The sequence below is a fragment of the Notechis scutatus genome, chromosome 1 (genome assembly GCF_049901735.1).
Source record: "Notechis scutatus isolate UNSWTSFEM ecotype Mainland chromosome 1, rNotScu1.2, whole genome shotgun sequence".
NCBI lineage: Eukaryota > Metazoa > Chordata > Lepidosauria > Squamata > Elapidae > Notechis > Notechis scutatus.
The window spans coordinates 74,069,929-74,092,198 of NC_142009.1; the positions used below are offsets into that span (position 1 = coordinate 74,069,929).

At 36.6% G+C, this 22,270-nt stretch overlaps 1 protein-coding gene across 3 annotated transcripts in view; it reads left to right on the top strand.

Annotated features, from left to right (window-relative positions):
* PCNX2 (pecanex 2) overlaps window positions 1-22,270 on the top strand; it is a 99,086-nt gene that overhangs the window by 70,556 nt on the left and 6,260 nt on the right. For 2 of the 3 annotated variants that reach the window (XM_087967884.1, XM_087967893.1), the window contains 9 exons: window positions 3,506-3,564; window positions 5,879-6,091; window positions 8,470-8,723; window positions 10,106-10,339; window positions 11,511-11,614; window positions 14,721-14,865; window positions 15,451-15,681; window positions 17,696-17,970; window positions 20,737-20,912. In XM_087967884.1, coding sequence (XP_087824010.1) covers window positions 3,506-3,564; window positions 5,879-6,091; window positions 8,470-8,723; window positions 10,106-10,339; window positions 11,511-11,614; window positions 14,721-14,865; window positions 15,451-15,681; window positions 17,696-17,970; window positions 20,737-20,912 — 1,691 coding nt within the window. Of the gene's footprint in view, window positions 1-3,505; window positions 3,565-5,878; window positions 6,092-8,469; window positions 8,724-10,105; window positions 10,340-11,510; window positions 11,615-11,716; window positions 12,741-14,720; window positions 14,866-15,450; window positions 15,682-17,695; window positions 17,971-20,736; window positions 20,913-22,270 lie in introns of those variants that run through there. The other variant, XM_087967897.1, reaches the window with a different exon arrangement.

Here is a 22,270-nt window from a genome sequence, read left to right on the forward strand (position 1 = left end):
CTCACCTGGTTATAAATCCTATCTGATTTACCCTATGAGGCCAATAGTAAGTATTAGTAATAGTAAGCAAAAAACTCTGTTCCCCTGTCTCCTTTTACAGTTCAAATAAAAGATGGTTCTTTTTGAGCATCTTGCTCTGCCAGCTATTCAGTTGCCAGCTATATTAGATACAGATACAGATAATCAGAGTTGGAAGGGATCTTGTAGGTCATCTAGTCCAACCCCCCGCCCAAGTGGGAAACCCTACACCATTTCTGACAAATGGCAGTCCAATCTCTTCTTGAAAGTCTCAAGTGATGGCGCTCCCACAACTTCCGAGGGCAAGCTGTTCCATTGGTTGATTGTTCTCACTGTCAGAAAGTGACAGTCTCTAACCTGACTGTTCCTTTGGTTGCATCTCTTGGCCCAGTCTCCCAAGGTCTTTCTCATGTGCCATCACATACATAAATTTGGATGACCACCTAGATTAGCCACACAGAGTTCAAGTCTTCTAGATCAGTGTTTTTCAACCTTAGCAACGTTAAGATACACAAATTCCCGAGCCAGCCATGTTGGGAGTTGAAGTCCACACTTAAAGTTGTCAAGCTTGAGAAACGGTGTTCTTGATCATTTTGTTGCCAGCTAGTGGTCATCTGATTTAGCACAGCTATATATGATCATCCTAATAAGCAATGTAGTAACTTTGCACATGGGCAGACTGACTTTCCCTTTCTTCATAATCACAACTGGACACCACAAAATTATTGAGTGTATGGATCTGTCCCTGACTTTTCTGACTTTTAAACAAGATGTCATAAAAGCATATCGGGAAATTAGAATGTTATTCAGGTTAATGATGTAATAAAGGATGTCTCATCACCATAGGAATGCAATATGAAAAACTATTGTACACAAATACTTTTCCATTTGTTTTTCTAACAATTTTTTTTTAAAATGTGGGTTTAAAAAAAAAATCCAAAGGAGTCTTTCAGAATGGTTCCTTGCAGAAAATGTTAAGCATTTCTATGGACTTCTTTGAACAAACTCCAGAGGGCCTGCACTCAGTTTGTGTAGAATAACTCCACTCATGAAGAAATTCAATTACTGAGCTAATTATCACCCTGACTGAGCAGTATGAAAAAAATTCCAAGTAAGAAGCCACTGAAGAAAAGCCAAATTGCTCAGTTGTCCCAGGAGTTAATTTTTTAAAAGAGATCATACCTGACAGCTGAAAGCCCATGGTTGAATATTCAGCTCAGTTTGGAATGTTGAGTATTAGAGTTTAAAGTTGGACCAATCCTTATAGCATTTAACATGTTGCTGCCATAATAATGAAGATATTTAAAAGTGTAAAATAGATGTAATCCATAGTTAAATGACTCCAAAATGTTCACAATGTTTTAGTTTAGTAAACACCACTACTTATATTTTAAAATAGCCATTGTCATTTTAAATAACCAGAATTAGCTCAAAATTAGAAGAATAAAAATAAGTATAAATTTGGAGTTATTGGCTCTCTTACTGTAAAATTGTACTGGGCATTTCTCTGCTCTATGTTACATACTATTTTCCCTGATAAATCTGTTATTAAAATATCCTTGCAATGTTTTAAAGGTGATACGTCAGTTTTATGACATATAGGTGCAACATATTGTTTATAACCTATAAATGAGGATTTCAGTTTATCTGCTGAAAAAAAAACAACCCAAAATCTTAAGTAAAAACTACTTCTTTCTCTAAACTAGCATTCTATTCGCATCCTTCCTTGTAAAAGCAAATGTTTTTCTTATCTTTAATAACTATTTTTTGAAATGGTGATATTAATATTTTCTTTAGATGCAAAGAGGCAACAAACAAGTGATCAAACGTTAATGTCTATTAAGCAGTGAAATGCTACGGCTACCACATCTAGGCTACCATACCAAATCTGAATCACTAGATAGCAGCAGAGAACTACAAAAACTCTATAAACGTATTGTTACCATCTAATGGGCATGTAGATGTTTACAGCTCAAATATAGTACCGTAAATCCTATATTCTGCTACCATCTTATGACTGTGTTTTGGGTTTACTTCTTTTTTCATAAGAAAGTGGGAGTGATGTATTTTATTATAAGCTCTTGCTCTCCAGACTCTGAATAGTTTCATTAAATTGATTTGGACTGGAGGTAGCAAGATTAATACTTATTGGACAGATAAACACCCCCCCATGGAACCAAGACATTCCAAATTCTGCTCTTATCATTCATCTGTTTGTTTGTTTATTCCAGTTTATACAGCTGCCCATCTCATATGTATCCTTCTGTGGCTTACAAACATCAAACCAACAATACAAAAGTATATAAAACCATCAAAAATGTCATAAAATTCTTAGTAGAATTTTACCCTCAAAAACAATCAATGAGCCAGTTTTGCCTCTTTTACTGATCCCCATACTTGAGGACAAAACCACATTCTCAAGATCTTTTGAAAGACAAGCAGGATCAAGAGCAATCTAATCTCTGTGAGTTCCTAAGAGAACATTATAAATGCTCAACCCTGTGGATATTTTATACATTCTTAATATTTTTGAACTGAAAGTGGGTGAACTTTTTCTGAAAAATACAGTGCTTCAAATTTTCTGCCTAGTGTTTAGCTTTCTTTCCCCCAACTCTGTGGTTTGATGTTTTCTGACTAGTCATACAGATAAAGTGAAGCTACTGAACTGAATGATCCCACAAGCCCTAGTGTATGTATATGATTTATATCTATGGTAATGTCAGTCTCAATTAGCAGGGCAATTAAGAGAAAACAGAATGACTTTTAAAAAATGAATATACAAAGGGATAAATAATGAGTAAGCAAGAGGAAAATACAGGTAGTCCTCGACTTACGATCACAATTGAGCCCATAATTTCTGTTGCTAAGCAAAACAGCTGCTATGTTGTGCCCAGTTTTATGACTTTTCTTGTCACAGTTGACTGCAGTTGTTAAGTTAGTAACACGGTTCTTAAGTGAATCTGGCTTCCCCACTGACTTTGCTTGTCAGAAGGTCGCAAAAGGTGACCCCATGACCCCAAGACCCTCTAAGCATCATAAATACACGCCAATTGCCAAGCGTCCAAATTTTGCTCATGTGACTACAGGGATGCTGCAACATTTGTAAGTGTGAAAATGGTTATAAGTCACTTTTTTCAGAGCTGTTATAACTTTGAACGGTCACTAAATGAATGTTTGTAAGTTGAGGACTACCTATGGTAGAGCTGAAAATTACTCGTTCACTTCCCAAATTCTGTTCCATCCAGAGGTGCTGAATTTGTTCCCTATAATCCCACTGCAGGAGGGCATCCTTTTGATTAAACTGGGGTGGTGTTTTTTTTAGGCGTCTGGCAACTTGAGGGAACATTTAGACCGTAAGAAAAGAGAGCTAAATTCTGGAGAAGCCAGATTAAAATATATAAAATATATAATTATGCACAAATACATTAAGAGAAAATTTCCCTGTCCACCACCTGACATAATCTATAGGTACCTATCTTCTTTCCAGCACAAAAAGAGCAGACCATTCCAACACAAGATTGGTACTCCAGATTGAAAAGGATGCAGGTAGGAAACAGATTTTTTTTTTAAATGTCTGTTTGTGAAGATAAGTTTATTCAACATATTGAACATATTGAGTTGGATTCAGAGATAGACCAGCAGAAGATGTTCCAGGAAAACTGTTCTGCAAACTTTTGTAGAAGAGCTGCTAAAAGATTCCAACTGTACCAGTTGAGCACATGCCTTTGAGAGACTAGTGCTTCCTTGCTTCTGGAGATGTTATGCATGGAAGATTGCGCACACTTTGTGTTAATAGAAGTGCCTAGTTCTTTTCACACAAGACAGCTGTGTTCTGTTTTTGGAAGGGAAGCTTAATCCAATTCATTTACAGTTGTACTCATGCTACTTTTTGCTCCTCGGGGGAAAAGCAAGATATAAATCATAAACACTGAGTAAATGGCAATGTTTGATGCATAAAGAAAATGTAGCTCCATGAGTCAAAGACTGACATAAAAATAATATGAGTATGAATAAAATAAAATGGAATATATAGCTTTATTTATATTTACATATAAATACATAGTATAATAGTGTTTTATATATACAGTATACATACATCAATATAATGAAATGAAAACAGGTTTTTTTTAAATTTTGAAATAGTGTGGTTTTGCAAAGAAAAATATTTTGATTTAGAAGAGGTGTAAAAGAGTTTTGATGTTCTAAATCCATCATTTCTAACCTGAAACCTATTTACTACTGATCACCCATTGAATTAATAATAAAACCAAGTGTCATGTTGACCATTTGTATGTCCCATTTGTTTGGATCAGAGGTGGTATTCAGCAGGTTCTGACCAGTTCTGGAGAACCAGTAGCAGAAATTTTAAATAGTTTGGAGAACTGGCAAATACCACCTCTGACTGGAGATTTTATGGTATCCTTCCCCTGCCACACTCACCAAGCCACACCCACAAAACCAGTAGTAAAAAAAAAATTGAATCCCACCACTGGTTTGGATGGTGGCATATTCTGAATAAATCAAGCCTTGATTACACAAAAACAAGCAGGTGAAAAACACCAGCATACTTTATGTAACAGGTAGTATAAAGCTCATTGTTGTCTTTTGAGCCATTACAGACTTATAGATGAGACCAGTAACTTCATAAAAATTCACCAGAAATTATACCAACACCAAGTACTTTTTCCAAATGCTTTTAGCTTTCTCTACATTATTACATTTTGTGTTACCATTTTACAATAGCTGCTTTTACCTTTTCCTTTCCATTTCAGTTAGATTTTTTTCTTTTTTTAAAATTTCAAGTGTAAGAAGCTCAGAAGTATAAGGCATTGTTCTGTGATTTTCGTTCATCCCAATGAAACTGTTACATAGTTCCCATTTGAATTCCAAAATGTGGTTGTTTTTCTCAGGTTTTAATTAGCTTATTAATGCAGGGATGCCCTTGACTGCTTATCTGGAAGGAAAGAAACTAAAAAGCTTAATCCATTGTCTCATAACAGAAGCATATGTTGCCCTGTTACTTAAGCCACAGTGTAGTTGCATGAGCTGTATTATGTATTTATTAACTTTTCATAGAATTAAATCATGGTCGAGTATTTTTCGCTGTCAGGCTTAAATGAGGCAATTAGAGGCAGAATCTGGAAGCTACAGCTGTGTAATGAAGTCTAATGGGTATGATTCAAGAATCCAGTTTTCTTCACTTGCTTTGTTATAGGCCACGTAATTTACATTGTGGAAGGGAGAAGGAGCAAATAAGTACATTTGCAGGCAAGATTGAGTGTCCCATATATTTTCCTGTAAGGTAGCGCTCTACCTACACAATCCCTTCTTGTGCACTCAGCAGCAGCATACAGTAAATACATCACTTCTTGATTTAGTTAAGCCTTTGGATTTCTTGGTGGAATCACAATATTCAAGAACTGTACAAGCAGAAATAAATCACAAAAAGGACTCCTAATATTTATTAGTGACACTTGTCTTCAGCTATTTCTACAAATAGAATAAAGTGTAAAAACTACTTTGTAGATGATCCCAGCCGTTTAGATCTGTTGGTTATATGAAAGATGCGATCTTTCGGTTGTAGGAAAAGCTCCACCAACCTTCAGATTCTACTAACCTACTTTAGGATCTAAGAAATACCTTACAATGACAGTACGAGTAGTCCCTGATACAGGTGGTAAAAGGGAACAAGGTAAAATATAATATATTTTTGACAAAAGTGGTCTTAAAATTCCCATTGCAGTCTCCACAAAGAAACTGGCTATTAAACAAGCAGTAAGAAAATAGGATTCTTCTCAAAAGATTCGTGGCTGGTACTTTTTTCATCCCTTTTATGTTCTTTGTGTTCCTCTGATTTTAGGAAATGATGATAACCTTAACTCCATCTTTTACGAGCACCTAACAAGATCTCTGCAGGAGACCCTTTGTGGAGATTTGATTCTTGGACGCTGGGGAAACTACAGTTCCGGGGACTGCTTTATTTTGGCATCTGATTACTTAAATGCTTTTGTTCATTTGATAGAAATTGGAAATGGTCTTGTCACATTCCAACTCAGGGGGCTAGAATTTCGAGGTAAGGCCTCTCCTTAGCTTAAAGAACAGCGGTCAAGAAAAAGCAGAAAATTCATTCCTTGCATGCTCTTTGTGGATCTGAAATTTAGCATGAAATTTGAGTAGCTGCTAAATCATTTCAGATTCTTCGACATAAGGAGTTTTTGTGTAACAAATACTGCCGGAAAGTGACAGCCAGACCCATTCTTTCCAGAGCCAAAATAGTTTTCATGTCTCATATCTGGTTTATTGTAAAACAGGGGATTAATATCTAATTCCACGGGGATTAAACACAACAGTGACCCGTTGACCCATTAGATATTAGTAATATGAAATAAACTTGCACTCCTGACTTTTCTATATTTATTTTAGATGTGAATCCCACTAAACTCAATAGTATTTAGTACATTCCCAAGGAACATTTTATAAAGCTTCAGCCTTCATCATTAATAGCTCTTGTTTCCTGGTTCTATAGATTGCATTTTGCTTTGCTTTTATTTTTTTTCTCCTAGTGAAACCTATACTGGATAATCTGGGATTATCTTTGTTATATGTGAACATACCTTCAGTGTTATTAGAGCTTGACTTTTCTTATCTCTGTAATAAGAGACATTAAAACGATACACTTACGCAATAACAGAATCTAAATATTTATGATTAATATCTTATCAATATGCTTTATGATGTGTGCACTGAATAGTACGCATTTACATACCTCAAAATTATGCATATTTTGATTTTCATTATTAACCAAAAATGAAATATAGTTTCCCCAAAAATAAGACCCTGTCTTATAATATTTTTTTTTGCTACCAAAAAAAGGCACCAGGTCTTATTTTGGGGGGAGGAGAGAATGTCTTCCACGGACTCACCCCACTTGCATGTGTCGCCCCTGGCCTCCCTTTCGCTGTCAGAGGCCTTCAGAAACTTCTTCTACAGCCAGCAAGGCTTTCCTGAAGGCCTCTGCAGACAATAACACAGCTCTGGATTGATCTGGTGCTGTTAACAGCTGCAGAGGCCTTCAGGAAAGCTTTGATGGCTGCAGAAGAAATGGGCTGGCAAGGCAGGTGTCGCGATGTGCGAGGCCTGGCTACAACTGTCCGAAGGTAAGTAGTAGGGCAGCTCCACCCCCCATCCCCACCCTAGTTTCATTTTTACCTGTGCACCCTGGAGTGGGTAGGGTCTAATTAGGGTTTATTTTGGTGGTAGGTCTTGTATTGGGCACACATGTAAAAATCAAGCTAGGAACTTACTTTTGGGATAGGTCATATTTTCGGGGAAACACGGTAGATGTGGTCAGGCCAAAAAGCTCTACTGAGGAGGCTTCTGGTGATATTATTAATCAATAAACAAGAACAAATAAAAAAAGGATACAGGGTATAATTATAAAATATATTATCACCTCAGTTAGCAGAGCACAATATCTACATATTTATGTTGACTTAATAGCTTTGCCTTTATTAGTCAATGTATACTTTTATTTTTTTATTTTTTCTTTATGTTTTTTTGATTGGGTTTATATTGCCTATGTCTGTCTTTGTTTATACATATTCCATTTTTTCTTTTCTTTCTCTCTTTCTCTTTCTTTATGCTGGTGATATTTATTTTAAGTCATGAAGTGATATCTCTTTCTAATTATTAGGAACTTGATGTTCAAATGTTATATGAATGTTGTAGAGTATAACTATTACACAAATACTTCCTGCTGTTTGTGTGGATCTGAGATAGCAGATTGAGGTTTAGTTTGCACTAGTAATCCGATGTGTTATTCAAGCCAATACCTATGCTTTTATAAATGTATTATAAGAGATATATCATAGGACCAACTGTTTTAGATTTGGGGTTAATGAAATTCAATTATAGGATTGTTCATCTATCCACCTACTTTCTCAGATCACTTAGATCCAAGCTGGTTTGAAAAGACCGGATTTTATTAGAACTAACAAATAAAACCTTTCGTACAAAACTTTCTTAAATTGTTATGGCCTGGCTGTTGAACAGGCATAGCCATGATATAAAACTAGAAAGGGTACTCTGAGTTTATGATTAAGCCATTTAGAAAGTTAAAGCTTGGCATGCACATCTGAATTGCATATGCTTCTTTCTACATTTAAGGCAAAGTATTTGGAAGTTATTGTTATTTTATTTAATTTTAGACCATGGCATAGAATCTGACATGATTTACTTAGTAAGGTGAAATAAACAGTCTGTTCCTTAGCAGTTTCTGTTCGGCACAGTGTAATCAGCCCATTTTATTTATTGCCATAACTCTCCCTTTGGTTGGTTTAATTGGTATATATTAACTATTTAAAGGAGAGCCAGCAATTTTCTATGAAGAGCTTATTTGCACTGAGCTCTGCAGTTACTGCCATTGTGATTATCCTGTATTTCATTTCCAAGGGACTTACTGCCAGCAAAGGGAAGTGGAGGCTATAACAGAAGGAGATGAGGACAATGAAAACTGCTGCTGCTGTAAACCAGGCCACTTCCCTCACTTGCTCTCATGCAACGCAGCTTTCAACCTTCGATGGCTGACTTGGGAAATAACACGGACTCAGTACATTCTAGAAGGGTACAATATTATTGACAATAGTGCAGCCACCATGCTCCAAGTGTTTGACCTGCGAAGGATACTCATTAGATATTACATAAAGGTAATATGATTCAGTCATCTGCAGGAAAGCTGTCTATTATTGATTTATTATTTTCATTTTATGTGGAATGGCCGCCTACTTGCAAAGCAACTCTGAGCAGCTAATGGGATTTTTAAAAATAGGTAGTCCTCAGCTTACAACCATTCATTTAGTCACCCTTCAAAGTTACAACGGTCCTGAAAAAAAGTGATTTATGAACGTTTTTCACACAACCATTGCAGCATCCCCATAGTCACATGATCAAAATTCAGACACTTGGCAACTGGCAAGTATTTATGACGGTTGCAGTGGCTCAGAGTCATGTGATCCCCTATTGTGACTCTCTGGCAAGCACAGTTAATGGGGCAGCCAGATTCACTGAACAATTGGGTTACTAACTGAACAAAGGCAGGGATTTGTTTAACAATTGTGGCAAGAAAAGTCATAAAGTGGAACAAAAGTCACTTAAAAACTGTCTTGCTTAGACCCAGAAAGTTTGGATTCAATTGTGGTCATAAGTCAAGGACCACCTGCACAATGCAAAAGCCACAATGCAAGAAATAAAATATGCTGTATGTACAGTGTACAGTATGTTTCATTTCTTTCATTGTGGCTTTTGTAACACTCATATATTTACATTTACATCAGACATATATCTCAGCCTTCTTCTTTTAAACATTCCTCTTTTTTTATTTTCCATCTGGTTGACAACCAGATTTGAGTGAGGGGCTGTTTATCAACTTTAAAAGAATTCTGCTCCCTTCTTAGGAAAGTGGGTCAGTTCCTTTAGCCATTCTGCATATATTTGAAATAATTTACTGCATGGCTACTGGAGATTATTTAAACACTGCCTTCACATTTGCTTGTCAATTCATTCTTTTTAAAAAAAGAGAGAGGGAGAGAGCTCACAAGACTGCTTTTCAAAAAAAGGGTGGTTTCCCCTCCTCCCATTTGTGTTGTGTCAGCATAAATCTCCTTAAAAGGCATGGTGTGCTTATCTCTTTCCAAAGGCTAAAAAAAAAAAAATTAAAACTCTGGCTTTTGCACTGAATAGGTCCCTTTCTCCACGTTTAAATGCAAATTTAAATATAAAACTGGAAGGATGATATTCATAAATCTTAAGCAGGTATAATAACATTTGTATAATTAATCCTTTCCAATGTCTTAATGTTGGCTTTCTTGCAGTTTTCTTTTACTATTATGCACCTTTGAATCATCCCTCCTGTTCTTCTGAGCCATAAGCATGTATTCCTGCAAAAACCCAGGAGTACAAAAAGTAGAAGAAAATATAGAGTAGTGGTTCATATCCTCCATGGAGGCATTTCTCTAACGTCTGAAATAATTGAACATCCCCTAGTTCAATGAGTTACTAAAGCAAACTGCATTTCTGTTTTCATCTACAGAGCATTATATATTTTACTGCAAGCTCCCCCAAAATCCTGTCCTGGCTAAGAGATGAATCATTCCAGAAGACACTACAGCCATTCTCCAAATGGCATTATATTGAGCGTGACCTTGCCATGTTCAGCATTAACATTGATGATGATTATGTCCCTTGCCTTCAAGGAATCACCAGAGCAAGTTTCTGTAGTGTTTACTTAGATTGGATTCAGTTCTGCGCTGGGAAAAGAGTGGAGGTGAGCATTTATTTATCAAGTTTATATAACCCTTTGTAGGTAGTTGCAGTGGTTCTTATTAACACTTTTACAATATGGTGTTCTTTTCTTTTTTAAAGGAAGTTCATCACATTTAGTCCCAATCATAAATCATAAATTTTCTGAAGTGCTAAATATTTCCCAACAAATCAACCTGACTTCCCCAACCCAGTGCTTCCAAAATGTTATTAAATGACATTTCCCATAATCCCCAGCCAGCACAATCAAAAAGAGAGACTGGATGAGGGTTATGGATTGTGTAGGTCAACACATCTGGAGAACTCAAGTTGGAAAGGCTTGTAAGGGGGTGACTCTTAAAAGCTCCTTGAAAACTAAGGTTGAAAGAGAACAAATTGGGGAAAATGGGAAACAAGTATGGCATGAAGAAATTATTTTATGTTCAAAGTAGGCAACGTGGTGTCCTCCAGATGTTTCTGACTAAAAAAAAACTCCTAGCAGTGCCTTTTGATTGACAGTGCAAATGAAGGTTGAATTTCCAAACATTTGGAGGACAGCTGTTGCACACCTTATGGTTATATATTTGATTTGTTAGTTATTAAACTTGTTCTCCAAAATGGTTTTTGGACCAAGGAAAGAAAATAATGTGCCTGCAACAGGATTGGATGAAAAGAAGCAAAGATGCTGGGAGTCAAACCTATGTGGCCTTTTCTTTAAAAAAAAGAAAAGAATCAATAAAATATGCCAAGTAAAATATTAGAATCAATAAAATATGCCAAGTAAGTTGCTTAATATTAACCACTACTAATTAAACATTATGTTAAGTTGTAAAATTGAAGGATCCTTTTCTCAGACATTACTAGTTTCTAGGGAATTTTTCATCTGTCAAGAGTCACAGCTTGGAGTAAATATGCACAAACAAAGCGCGTGTTAAATCCAGGAAATAAAAGTATGAGAAAGAGGCCAGACTGAATCTACTTTCATTTACCGGGGCATAAGAAGGAGGGAAAACAAAATACAGATTTTCAGGACTGTTATTGCAGCCTATCTCATTAAGTGGCATTTGGGGCAAACTTGTGGAAACTGTTTCCTGGCCAACCTACCTTGAAGGGCTAATAACTGTTCAGTAATGGACGGTTGCAATATGAGTGACCTTTTGGTGTGGCACTAAATACAAATATTACATGTTTTGCAGCCTTTGGAGTGTGATGAAGATTCTCCTTTAGTAACCCTTTCCTTTGCATTGTGCATTCTTGGTAGAAGAGCTTTGGGAACAGCATCACACAATATGGCCATCAGGTAATTCTGTTGTGTGACAATGCTTAAGACAGTAATAGCTTGCTAATGGCTCAGAAAAGTGTTTGCTCATCCGAATGGTTTGTTTTTTCATTTATTGTAAAGGAAGAAGTGCAAGAAGAAAAATTAATTTTTAAATCAGTAACTTGGCAGTTTTTTCAGATGAATACGTACATCTTGAATAATTCTGTTTTTGTAGCACAGGAGTACATAACGGAATTCTTGAATTTCTGAATTTTCCCTTTCCATTTATTATCAATATAAAAACCTTTTTGACTGAAACAAAGTCTCTGGGTGAATTGATGCAACTGAAGATATATGAATATAACCAAGATTCTTGTGGTATTAAAGTAATTCTGGTGACAACTAACAATTGTATTAATGCATATTTTCTGTGGATTATACTCTCCATATACCATATATCTAAGAAATATGTGCTATCAATTAGAGCTATCATAATATATGAACACATTATATGAACCAACGTCTCTTTTTTTGAGCCCTTCATATCTAACAATTAGCTGGATGCATCTTAAAATGCTACATAGATGTTCATAAAATGTTTTTATTTAAATATTATAATATTAAATCATTAAAAATATACCATTCAGATTATGAAGTAGCATTTTAATCATGCTAATATCCAGACAATCAAAATTCCTTATTTCATGTCCTCTTGAACATCTATTCTAATAACCATTTATAAATAGCGATTGTAGCCTTATTATTTTGTACAGAACCTATCTATTCTTCTAGTGCTAGAAGACGACTTGAAAAAACACCTCATTCTTTTTAATGAAACTTAATGCCTAATACAGGGGTGTCAAACTCAATTTCATTGAGAGCCGCCTCAGTGTTGTGTTTTCCCTCAGGGGCGGGTGTGTGTGGCTAGGGTGGTCGTGGCCAGCTTGACATCATTCGTTTTTGGCTGCGACCAGCTCCTACAAACCTTCATGAGCCCCACTCAAAACCTACTCGTGAGGAAAAACCCTTTTTTATTTTAGTTCCCCACAGGAAGCCTCAATTAGCACTTCAATCCCAACACAAAGAGTTTTGACCAACCTGGTTAGGGGCAAGGAAATCCTGGAAGGAAGTAGTTCATAATGTGTTTGTTTTTCATGGAAAACCAAAGATATATATATATATTTGTTTACTTACATGTATGGTATTCAGCTTTGTTCGGGTATTTTCCCATGTCATTATAGTTGTGCTTTTAAAGTTGTAGCAACGTTTTGGCAGAATCTCATCTGCCATCATCAGGCTTCTGTATTGTGTTCGTCTGACGATGATGATGACAGATGAGATTCTGCTGAAACGTTGCTACAACTTTAAAAGCACAACTATAATGACATGGGAAAATACCCGAACAAAGCTGAATACCATACATATATATACACAGCCAAGCCCCCACCCAATCAAGTCACACCCCCACTAGCAGTTAAAAGGAAGAAGCTGCAAGATCACATTATTCCGAGAAGCACAAAGCCGAAGACACAAGCCTGAAGATGATGAATGAGACTTCATCGAAACATCACCTAGATACTTCCAATTTTACGCGGGGAGAAAACCCGAATAAACAAAGATCCACATACAAATACCCGCTGAAAACCTCAGAAAACAAACATATATATATATATATATATATATAATATATATATATATATATATATATATATATATATATATATATATCAGTCTCATTTACATTATTTGGGAATTAAGTAGACAAAGTGTTGATATTACACATCAATTTCTACTAAGTAAGATATCTGTACTGTTGACAGTCATTAGGAAACCATTACAGGGCAAAATGAATGTTTAGGGAGAAATGCTAAGTTGTATATTATATCAGAAGTGAAGTTTACACTATACATGTGAGCTAGTAATTTGCATTCATTTACACATGAATTATGTCTAATCAGTTTAGGAAAAGAGTTTAAAGGCAAGATTATGCTGGCAATATTCTTGTGGAATGTATGCAAATAATGTTTGATTTACCTGTCACTGTAAATATCAGTAGATGGCAAACATTGTCTTTTAAATTGTGCAGTGTATCCAGTAACTGATAGGACATCTGCATTAAGTTCTGTTGGAACTTTTTCAGTACATATCGGAGAGCCTAGCATTATATCTTCAACAGAGGGATTTGTAGCTATCTGTCCTTAAGTCAGTTTGGTCTGCGGTTAAGGCACCAGGTTAAAAAGCAAAAGACCATAAGTTCAAGTCCTGCCTTACTTATGAAAGCCACGTGGGTGATCTTGGGCCAGTTATTTTCTTTCAGTCTGATTTTTCCTCACAGGGTGGTTGTTGTGGTGAAAGTGGAAGGAAGAAGGTGTGTTGGATATGTTCGCCACCTCGATTTATTTGTAAATAAATAAATAAATAAGGGTGGTAAATAAATAAATGCCCCAACAGGATTTACTTAAATCTCAAGATAAGTTCTTCCATTTACCACTAATGCAGTATCCCATCTTTGAAACATGTTGGATAATTTCTCCTATTTCCTTATCAAGTTTTAAGAAATCATCTGGGATGAAAAAGTTTCAAAAAGTCATTTATCTACCTTTAAGAAGGAGCCCTTCAAAATGGGTGGAAAGTCATAGTCTTTTTAAAAAGAATCTTCTATCACTGCTTTGTGTAGCCATTTCATCCACAGTATTTCCAAAAGCTCATCATCTAATGCAAACACTAAATCTTCAGTTGCAACTATATTAAAGCATTTACAGGAGGTCACAACCACCCCCACCCCCAACATTCCCACGGAATCTGAGTAGGCAGGAAGATTGCAAAGAAAAAAAATAAAGTTTTGGTTATAGAATCTTGTAAATTGGATATGTGTACTTGGCGCTCATTTATCAGTAAGTATTGAAGCAGTGCCTCCTAATTGCCTTTGATCCTCTTTCCGAGACTTGGTTTAATGGGTAAGCTACTAATTGCTTATTTGATTCCACAAAACCCGTCCATCTGTTCTTGTTCTGCAATATTTTGGAAACATCCATTTTCTTTCTCAGGCTCAGAGAGTTCTGTCGCAACTACTATGAAAGAGATCTTATTTTCAACAGCTGTAATGGAAACTGAATCTGTGAGTAATTAATATGATTGTTTACAGCTTAGATTCCTTCCTCCATGGCCTCCATGCCTTGTTCAAAGGAGACTTTCGAATTACATCAAGAGATGAATGGGTGTTTGCAGATATGGACCTCTTGCACCAAGTTGTTGCTCCTGCAATTAGAATGTCATTGAAACTACACCAAGTGAGTTTTCCCCTTTTCTGCAGCAAATAACTTCTTGTAGTTATACAAACTTTATTATGCTGATAATGTGGTAGGGCCATAACAAAGGCAACCAGAAGGGCCAGTTAAATTCAGATGAAGCATTAAATGTGTTGCTGTGAATTTCTTCTAAGAAATGCAGTCAAACTATTAACTATTAGAAATGTAGATCTTAGGGTGTATTTTAGTCACTTTATCATTTTACATGTAGTAAAACCTGTCTCTCATTTATTCAACCATTGAATAGACACACTGACTTTGTGTAGTAAATGAATAAAAATGCATTCTTAAAAAATGCATTCAGACATTTCAATGAATTTCTCATCTCTCTCTTCTGAGTCATCTGGTATCACCAACCAGGACAGGCTGGTGCTACCAAAGATAATTAAAACCAAATCATGTGCTAATAATGGGATTATCCCAGTGAAGCAAGCCAAAACTGCTACACGCCTTCATTGAGGCTTTTTGCTACATCTCTGCACAATTCCAGTGAAGTTTCTAAACCTAAAACCTGTCATCTCTTCATACATGTTTCTGATCATAACCATGCCTTTCCTTTAATACTAGGACCAATTCACTTGCCCAGATGAATATGAGGATCCTGCTATTCTTTACGAAGCAATTCAGTCCTTTGAAGAGACAGTTGTGATTTGTCACGAAGGGGATCCTGCTTGGCGCAGTGCCATCCTCTCAAACAAAGAAGAGCTCCTTACTTTTAGGCATGTGGTAGAAGAAGGAACGGATGAATATAAAGTTATTATGCTCCACAAAAGCTACTTAAGCTTCAAAGTAATCAAGGTACCACCACCACCTCTGCCTCATGTTCATTGTCTAGTGGTTTACATTCACAGCTGCTGTATTTAGAATTTTATTTCCATTCTTAGCCAGATGAGTCTCTTGACAGAGTGGCATAGCAAAGGTTAGAACTGAGATCTAAAGGCCATTTAATTGCAGGGTGGCGAAGTGATGGGAACAGCAGTTTCCAAGACCAGAATTAATATTTGGATAAACAGGCATGTTGGAACCCCTAGTCATTGTTTTTGATTTCTTCTTTTTAAAAGCATTTCATCAACAGAGTAGCATCATAGTTTTGGGTAGCATCATAGTTTTATTATTTTTTATTACAAAGAAACTAGTTTGAATGGCTGTTGAAATTAGCCTTCCACCCATCAGTAAATTCTATCCTAATTAGTGGCACCACTGCCCAGAAGAGAACATACATGGGAACCCTTGTTTGAACCACCGCCCTAAAAATACCCAACCAGAATGACTAAAAGTTACAATGATTTATAGTCATCATATTTACTGTATATATTTCTCATATAATAATCGCATAACAGTACAGGTAGTTCTCACACAACTGACCCCAAAATTTCCGTTGCTAAGCAAAGTGAGTTTTGCCTCATTTTACCACCTTTCCTACCACTGTTATGTGAATAACTGCAGCTGTTAAGTGAATCTGGCTTCTCCCCGTGAACTTTGCTTGTCAGAAGGTTACAAAAGGTGATCACAAAACTCTGGGACACTGCAACGGTCATAAATACATGCCAGCTACCACACATCCGAATTTTGATCACATTTTGACCCATGTTGTAAGTCACATGGTCGCTAAATGAATGGTTATATAAGTTGAGGACCACCTGTAGTCTAGGAGTGAGCGTCTGTGTGTGAATATAAAGCAGTAGTGTTCAGTTCACTGTTGAACATGGCTTGTTAGAATATCTACCGTTCTCAGATGCTCAATAAGTTAACCCTATGCTCATTTTAGTCTTCATGCTAGATTACAGTGTCTATAGACCATGGGTTATTTCGGCTCTTCCTTCTTTTTTCAAGATTGACCAGGAATCAAGAGAGGATGAGAAAATAAACTTTTACATACAACAGAACCAAAGCATTGTCATACACTGAGCTGTACCATGCCATAAATTTTTACATAGTGATCTGCCCACTGAAGGCAGTGGTGGGATTCAGGTTTTTTTTACTGCCGGTTTGTAGAGTTGTAATTGCAGGAATGTTCCAATCTCGGATGGCAAACCTCAGATAAAGAATGTTTCCAAGCAAATACAACTCAGGTAAACAAAGTCACTAATCTAAAGGAGGATTAGAGAGAGGAAGTAAACATATGTTAGACTTTAACTAGAGATAATTAATTGTATTAATTACTGTGCTAAACAGTAACGAAAGTTAAGCAGTAACCAAAGTTAACCAATGATGGGGGATAATTAAAAATGTGTATAAATACAAGACTAGACTCCAATAAACATCATCATGATTCAGTTGTTCATGATCAAACAACTCGACTGCCTCGTCATTACAACACCGGTTCTATGGGTGTGGCTTGGTGGGCGTGGCAGGGGAAGGAGACTGTAAAATCTCCAGTCAGAGGTGGTATTTGCCAGTTCTCCGAACTACTCAAAATTTCCTCTTCCGGTTCTCCAGAACTGTTCAGAACCTGCTGAATACCAGCTTTGACTGAAGGGTACGTTCTTCCCCACTCCAGCCCGGCCCACTTAACATTGGTCCTTTTTCAAGCACTGAAAGAAAAAATCTGGACCTTCAGAAATCATATCCTGTGCTTAATATAAATCTGTTTCTCATAACAGAAAATGAACCACCCTCTAATTGTCTGAAGGAGGGGTGTATGTGTGTGTGTGTGTGTGGGGGGGAAATACAGCAGGCCTAGCATTTTCAGATGGCCCTGTGGCCTTGAAGTAAGCAACTCTGCAGTGCAAACAGCAGGTGGATTGCAATTCCCCCATCCATTTTCTCTCCAAAATGTTTCCACATGGTTTGTACTTTTGTTTGGTTTTAGGTTAACAAGGAATGTGTCAGAGGGCTCTGGGCTGGACAACAACAGGAACTGATTTTTTTTCGCAATCGTAACCCAGAACGAGGCAGCATCCAAAACAATAAACAGGTGTTGAGGAACCTGATTAACTCTTCATGCGACCAGCCTCTGGGATACCCCATGTATGTTTCTCCTTTGACAACATCCTATATAGGGACTCACACTCAGCTGAAAAATCTCTGGGGTGGACCGATAAGTCTCGACAACATCAAAAGATGGTTCAGAAACAAATGGCTTAGGTAAGCACAAAGGAGGGCTCATAACCAGAGATCTTTCATTGCATCTCAGCAGATGTTTTAAAGCAGGGGTTGCCAACCTTTTGGACCTCAGGGACCACCAAACTCATAATTTTAGATCCGAGGGACCACTAACCGATTATGTGGGCATGGCCTAATTTGTGGGTGTGGCTTGGTGGTCATGTGACTGGCTGGGCATGGCTTGTATGTAAATATTATAAATATTTATATAAATATTGAATTTTTTATTTAAAAAAGAGCAACTTTTACCCAAAATCAGGCAAAGCAGACAGGCTGATTGAGTTGCTCACAGAATCACAGATTCATTCAGAGATCTATCTATCTTCCATCGGCTAGCTCAGTCTGTCACATAAAATTTGCTTGCAAGCAAACTCACAAAATTAACTCACAACACACCATGAATGTCAATATCAATTTTTTTATTTAAAAAAGAGCAACTTTTACCCAAAATCAGGCAAAGCAGGCAGGCAGATTGAGTTGTTCACAGAATCATTCAGTGATCTATCTGCCATCGGCTAGCTCAGTCTGTCACATAAAATTTGCTTGCCGTGAGTCTGCACTGAATAATAGAACCTTCAGTCCTAAGGGAGGTTCGGCTGTGCTTAAAAGCAGAGCCGAAGATCTAAAGATTAGCTAGAAAGCAAAAAATCCAACCATTTCCTACTTTCTAGCTAATCTAAATCTCCCGGCACAGCAGAACAACTGATGGTCAGAAAAAGAAAAAAGGAAAAATAGCAACTTTGCAGGCAAGTTTGCTAGGTAAGGAGTGAGTGGGCAGGGAGGGTTCCCACGGGCCATGTGGGTGGTGCAGCCTTGTGTTCCTACACAGCCTGGATTTAATGCTTTGGGGGTGCTCATAGGGGTGACATTTCTCTGTGGACCACCAAAATTTTCTCGCGGACCACCAGTGGGCTGCGGCCCACTGGTTGACGACCGCTGTTTTAAAGGACATCTTAGGGCTCTCAAAATACAAGATTTTTTTTTTTAATGAGAACATTAAGTGATACGCACTGTTTTCACTGTCTAAAATAGAATTTATTTGTTTGTTTGTTTGTTTGTTCATTCATTTTATTTACTTGATTTCTATAACCAAGCATCTCAGCAAATTACTCTGGGCAGCTATAGTAATCAAATACTATTAAGTTGAGATACTTACTATCTACTTAAATTAGATCAGCAACCAAAGCCCTGATTCTCCTCCCCATTCCCTTCTTGTAAGAGTTTTATGCACATCCTCTTGTGCTCTTCACAACTAGTTTTGCTGTTTTCCAGGAGCTCTTCCTTTTAGAAGTTAAAGCACAATAGTGATACATCCATTCCTATTGTTTTCTCATTGCATCCGGATTGAGCTGAACATCCTACATATTCAATGAACATGGTGTCTTCATTATATTTAAGTAGTTATTAATTGAAAGAAGTTCACTGTGATTATGTGTGTGTGTGTGTGTTGCCAGAACTATGTATACAGTATATAGCGTATGTATGTATGTATGTACGTATGTATGTATGTATGTATGTATGTATGTATGTATGTAGCAGGAACTCATCTGCTTTCAGATTTTCTTAATTTTTGTATAACATTGAATCTGTTCTACAATGTGCTAGTGGCAAAGATTTGTAAAACTTGATAAACGCAGAAAAGGCAAGTACTTTATTGTAGAACAGTATGTACCTTCAGAGGGATGTTGGTTTTTTTCATCCTTTGTGGCTCCATCTTTCTCCAAATACCAACTATTCTGCTCCTTCCGACAATGTTGCAGTATTTTATAATTTAGATGGACTGAGAGTGAATGCCGTGATGCAGAATCATTTGTTACCACTCTGTTGATGCTGAACCAAATTCGCCTTTGACAAATAACAAAATAATACATTTGACCAAACGATATAAGCTGCAGAATTTGCAAAATCTATTCTACTTGCAGTGAATTTCTCAATTTACTATGGAACCAGGTCATGAGGTTAATAATGACATATGAAATAGCCAGGCAAATTTGTCACAAGATTTTTTTTTTCAGCATTTGATTTTTCAGAATTAAACTATCTGGGTGAATTGAAGAGTTTTATAACTGTTCAGAAGCAGAAATAAAAGAATTCCTAAATGATTCTTCTACAAACTAAGAACCAAAATGGACCTCCCAATTTTTCCTGTGACTATTTTCAGTGGGGATAATAACATCATAAAAGAGAGGAGGGATACACTTTTTTTGGGGGGGGGAATGCAGGCCTTTAATATTTTTATGTTGTTATCATCCACTTACATATTTTGATCTAAACTAACTCTGAAAATAAAATGTGGAATAAAATGACTAAATATTGAGCTGCTTAGAAATAAGAACAAAGAAAAAATGTAGGGGGGAAAAACTGGCAAGATTTATGTCCTAAGTACACATTCCATTACTACTGCACTTCAATACTGCTTTTTATATGAAATATTTCAGTCATATCCAGTGGAATATTTAATGTGCAACTTGCACAGCTCATTGCTATTATTGGCCAAAATATTTCCTGTTTCATATGAGCCCAGTATGAAAGCTGACAGAGATATGTCAATGAACATCTGCCTTTTCCTTAATTTGCCAAAGAAATGTAAAGCAATTCTGAGAGTAAAACTTTAGGTTGTATTTGTCAAAGAACGGCCTTTCTGGTCCAGTACTGTGTTCCCACTGTGGAAAACAAAGACACTGGAAGCAAAGGAAAAAAACACCTTGCTTATGGCCCAAGTGCTCCTGACTATTTCTTTTCTAACAGAATGCAGAAGGATTGTAACCCAAACCACAGTAGAGGAAGCTGTGAGGAAGGGGCCAGCAGGAATGGATCTTCCAACAGTAATCCAGCTAATAATTCAAGCCAGAGCAGCAGCTCCCAGCATACAAGGAACAGCACACCCCGACTGCACCCTTCCCTTCGGATTGCTCAGTTCTCAGGTACTTATCTTCAGTTGCATTTATTCCCTGGCAGAAGGGTATTATGGGACTGACCAATAATGAAAATGTATGGGTGGCGTCCAATGCAAGTTAAACACAAGGTGTTGCAAAAATCAAACTGTAACATTGAATGTGACAGTAAATTCCTTGCTTAGTCCAAAAGATAGTCAACGAAAGATATGCCTAATCAACATCAAGCTGTTCCCCTATGGGACATCAACATGCCTTCTACTGGAGGTGTTTTTCATGTCCCATGAGACAGATTCAGGAAGGAATCTTGCACTTAAACTGCTCTTGGTGTCACCTTAAGATTCTTTTGAAATGAATAGGTTTGAAAAAGCTTATAACTCTTTCCTGGAACTGTGGCCATAAGTGTTGCAGTTGCCTCCTGGGGTGTGAGTATGCATGCTGTCCTTAGAATTAATGCACACACATATGCTGAAAATATTTACCCATACATAGTAATACTAAGCTCACAATGTTTATTGCTGCTAAACTGATGCAATTATTTAACAGTACTGTATGCCTATTTGCTTTCACAAGCTACTCCAAAGGTAATTGGAAAAACAAGCTTAACTATAATACAACAATCATGGATCAGCCAAGGAAGTTAGTTTGTGTGGGCGGCCGTACAAATCTTTTAAATAAATAAAATAATTTAATAATTAATTTTATTTGGCTTTATCTTTTCATCTACAGCTCTTAACAGTCAAACTTCTCTAAGTAAATTTAGGCATGGGAGCGGGCTTTAAGCTTCAAAAATGTATTTACAAAAGGATATAAAAGACTCTTTTGTTTCCTAAGTATTTGCAGAAATTGAGTTATTTATGTGGACATATGGGTGGTCTACTATAAAACACTTTAACCACTGAATTAAAGACATGTATGAGATATTTTTGGACAGTGGTCAGATTAACTGTTTAAAATGAGAACAGATGTTTAATTACTTTTGACTGTGAATGTCAGCATACCAAAATTCTCATCATACAGTGCTTCCTAGCTACAGTATATTTTTTACTTTTTTATTTAACAATATTAGTATTAAAGTAATCATCAAAGAATGAAATTTAAGACATTGAAAAAATGAACTTTTCTACGAGTCTGCAACCAATACTGTCCTACTCCACTTCTAACTGCAATAACATTTAAGGGTGTAGATTCAAAAGAATGTCAGAGGATTAATAATTTTACACTTTTAAAATTGAAAGTAGATTAACAACAAAAATGATTTAGTATATGCTTAATTGTTCCAAGCAGCAAAAAAATAGAATAGTTAAGAATTGCTTGCAATATAAAAATAGTCCTCATATACAGTAAGTTTTAATTATTTCATGTGTATTTAACACATAGATGGAAAG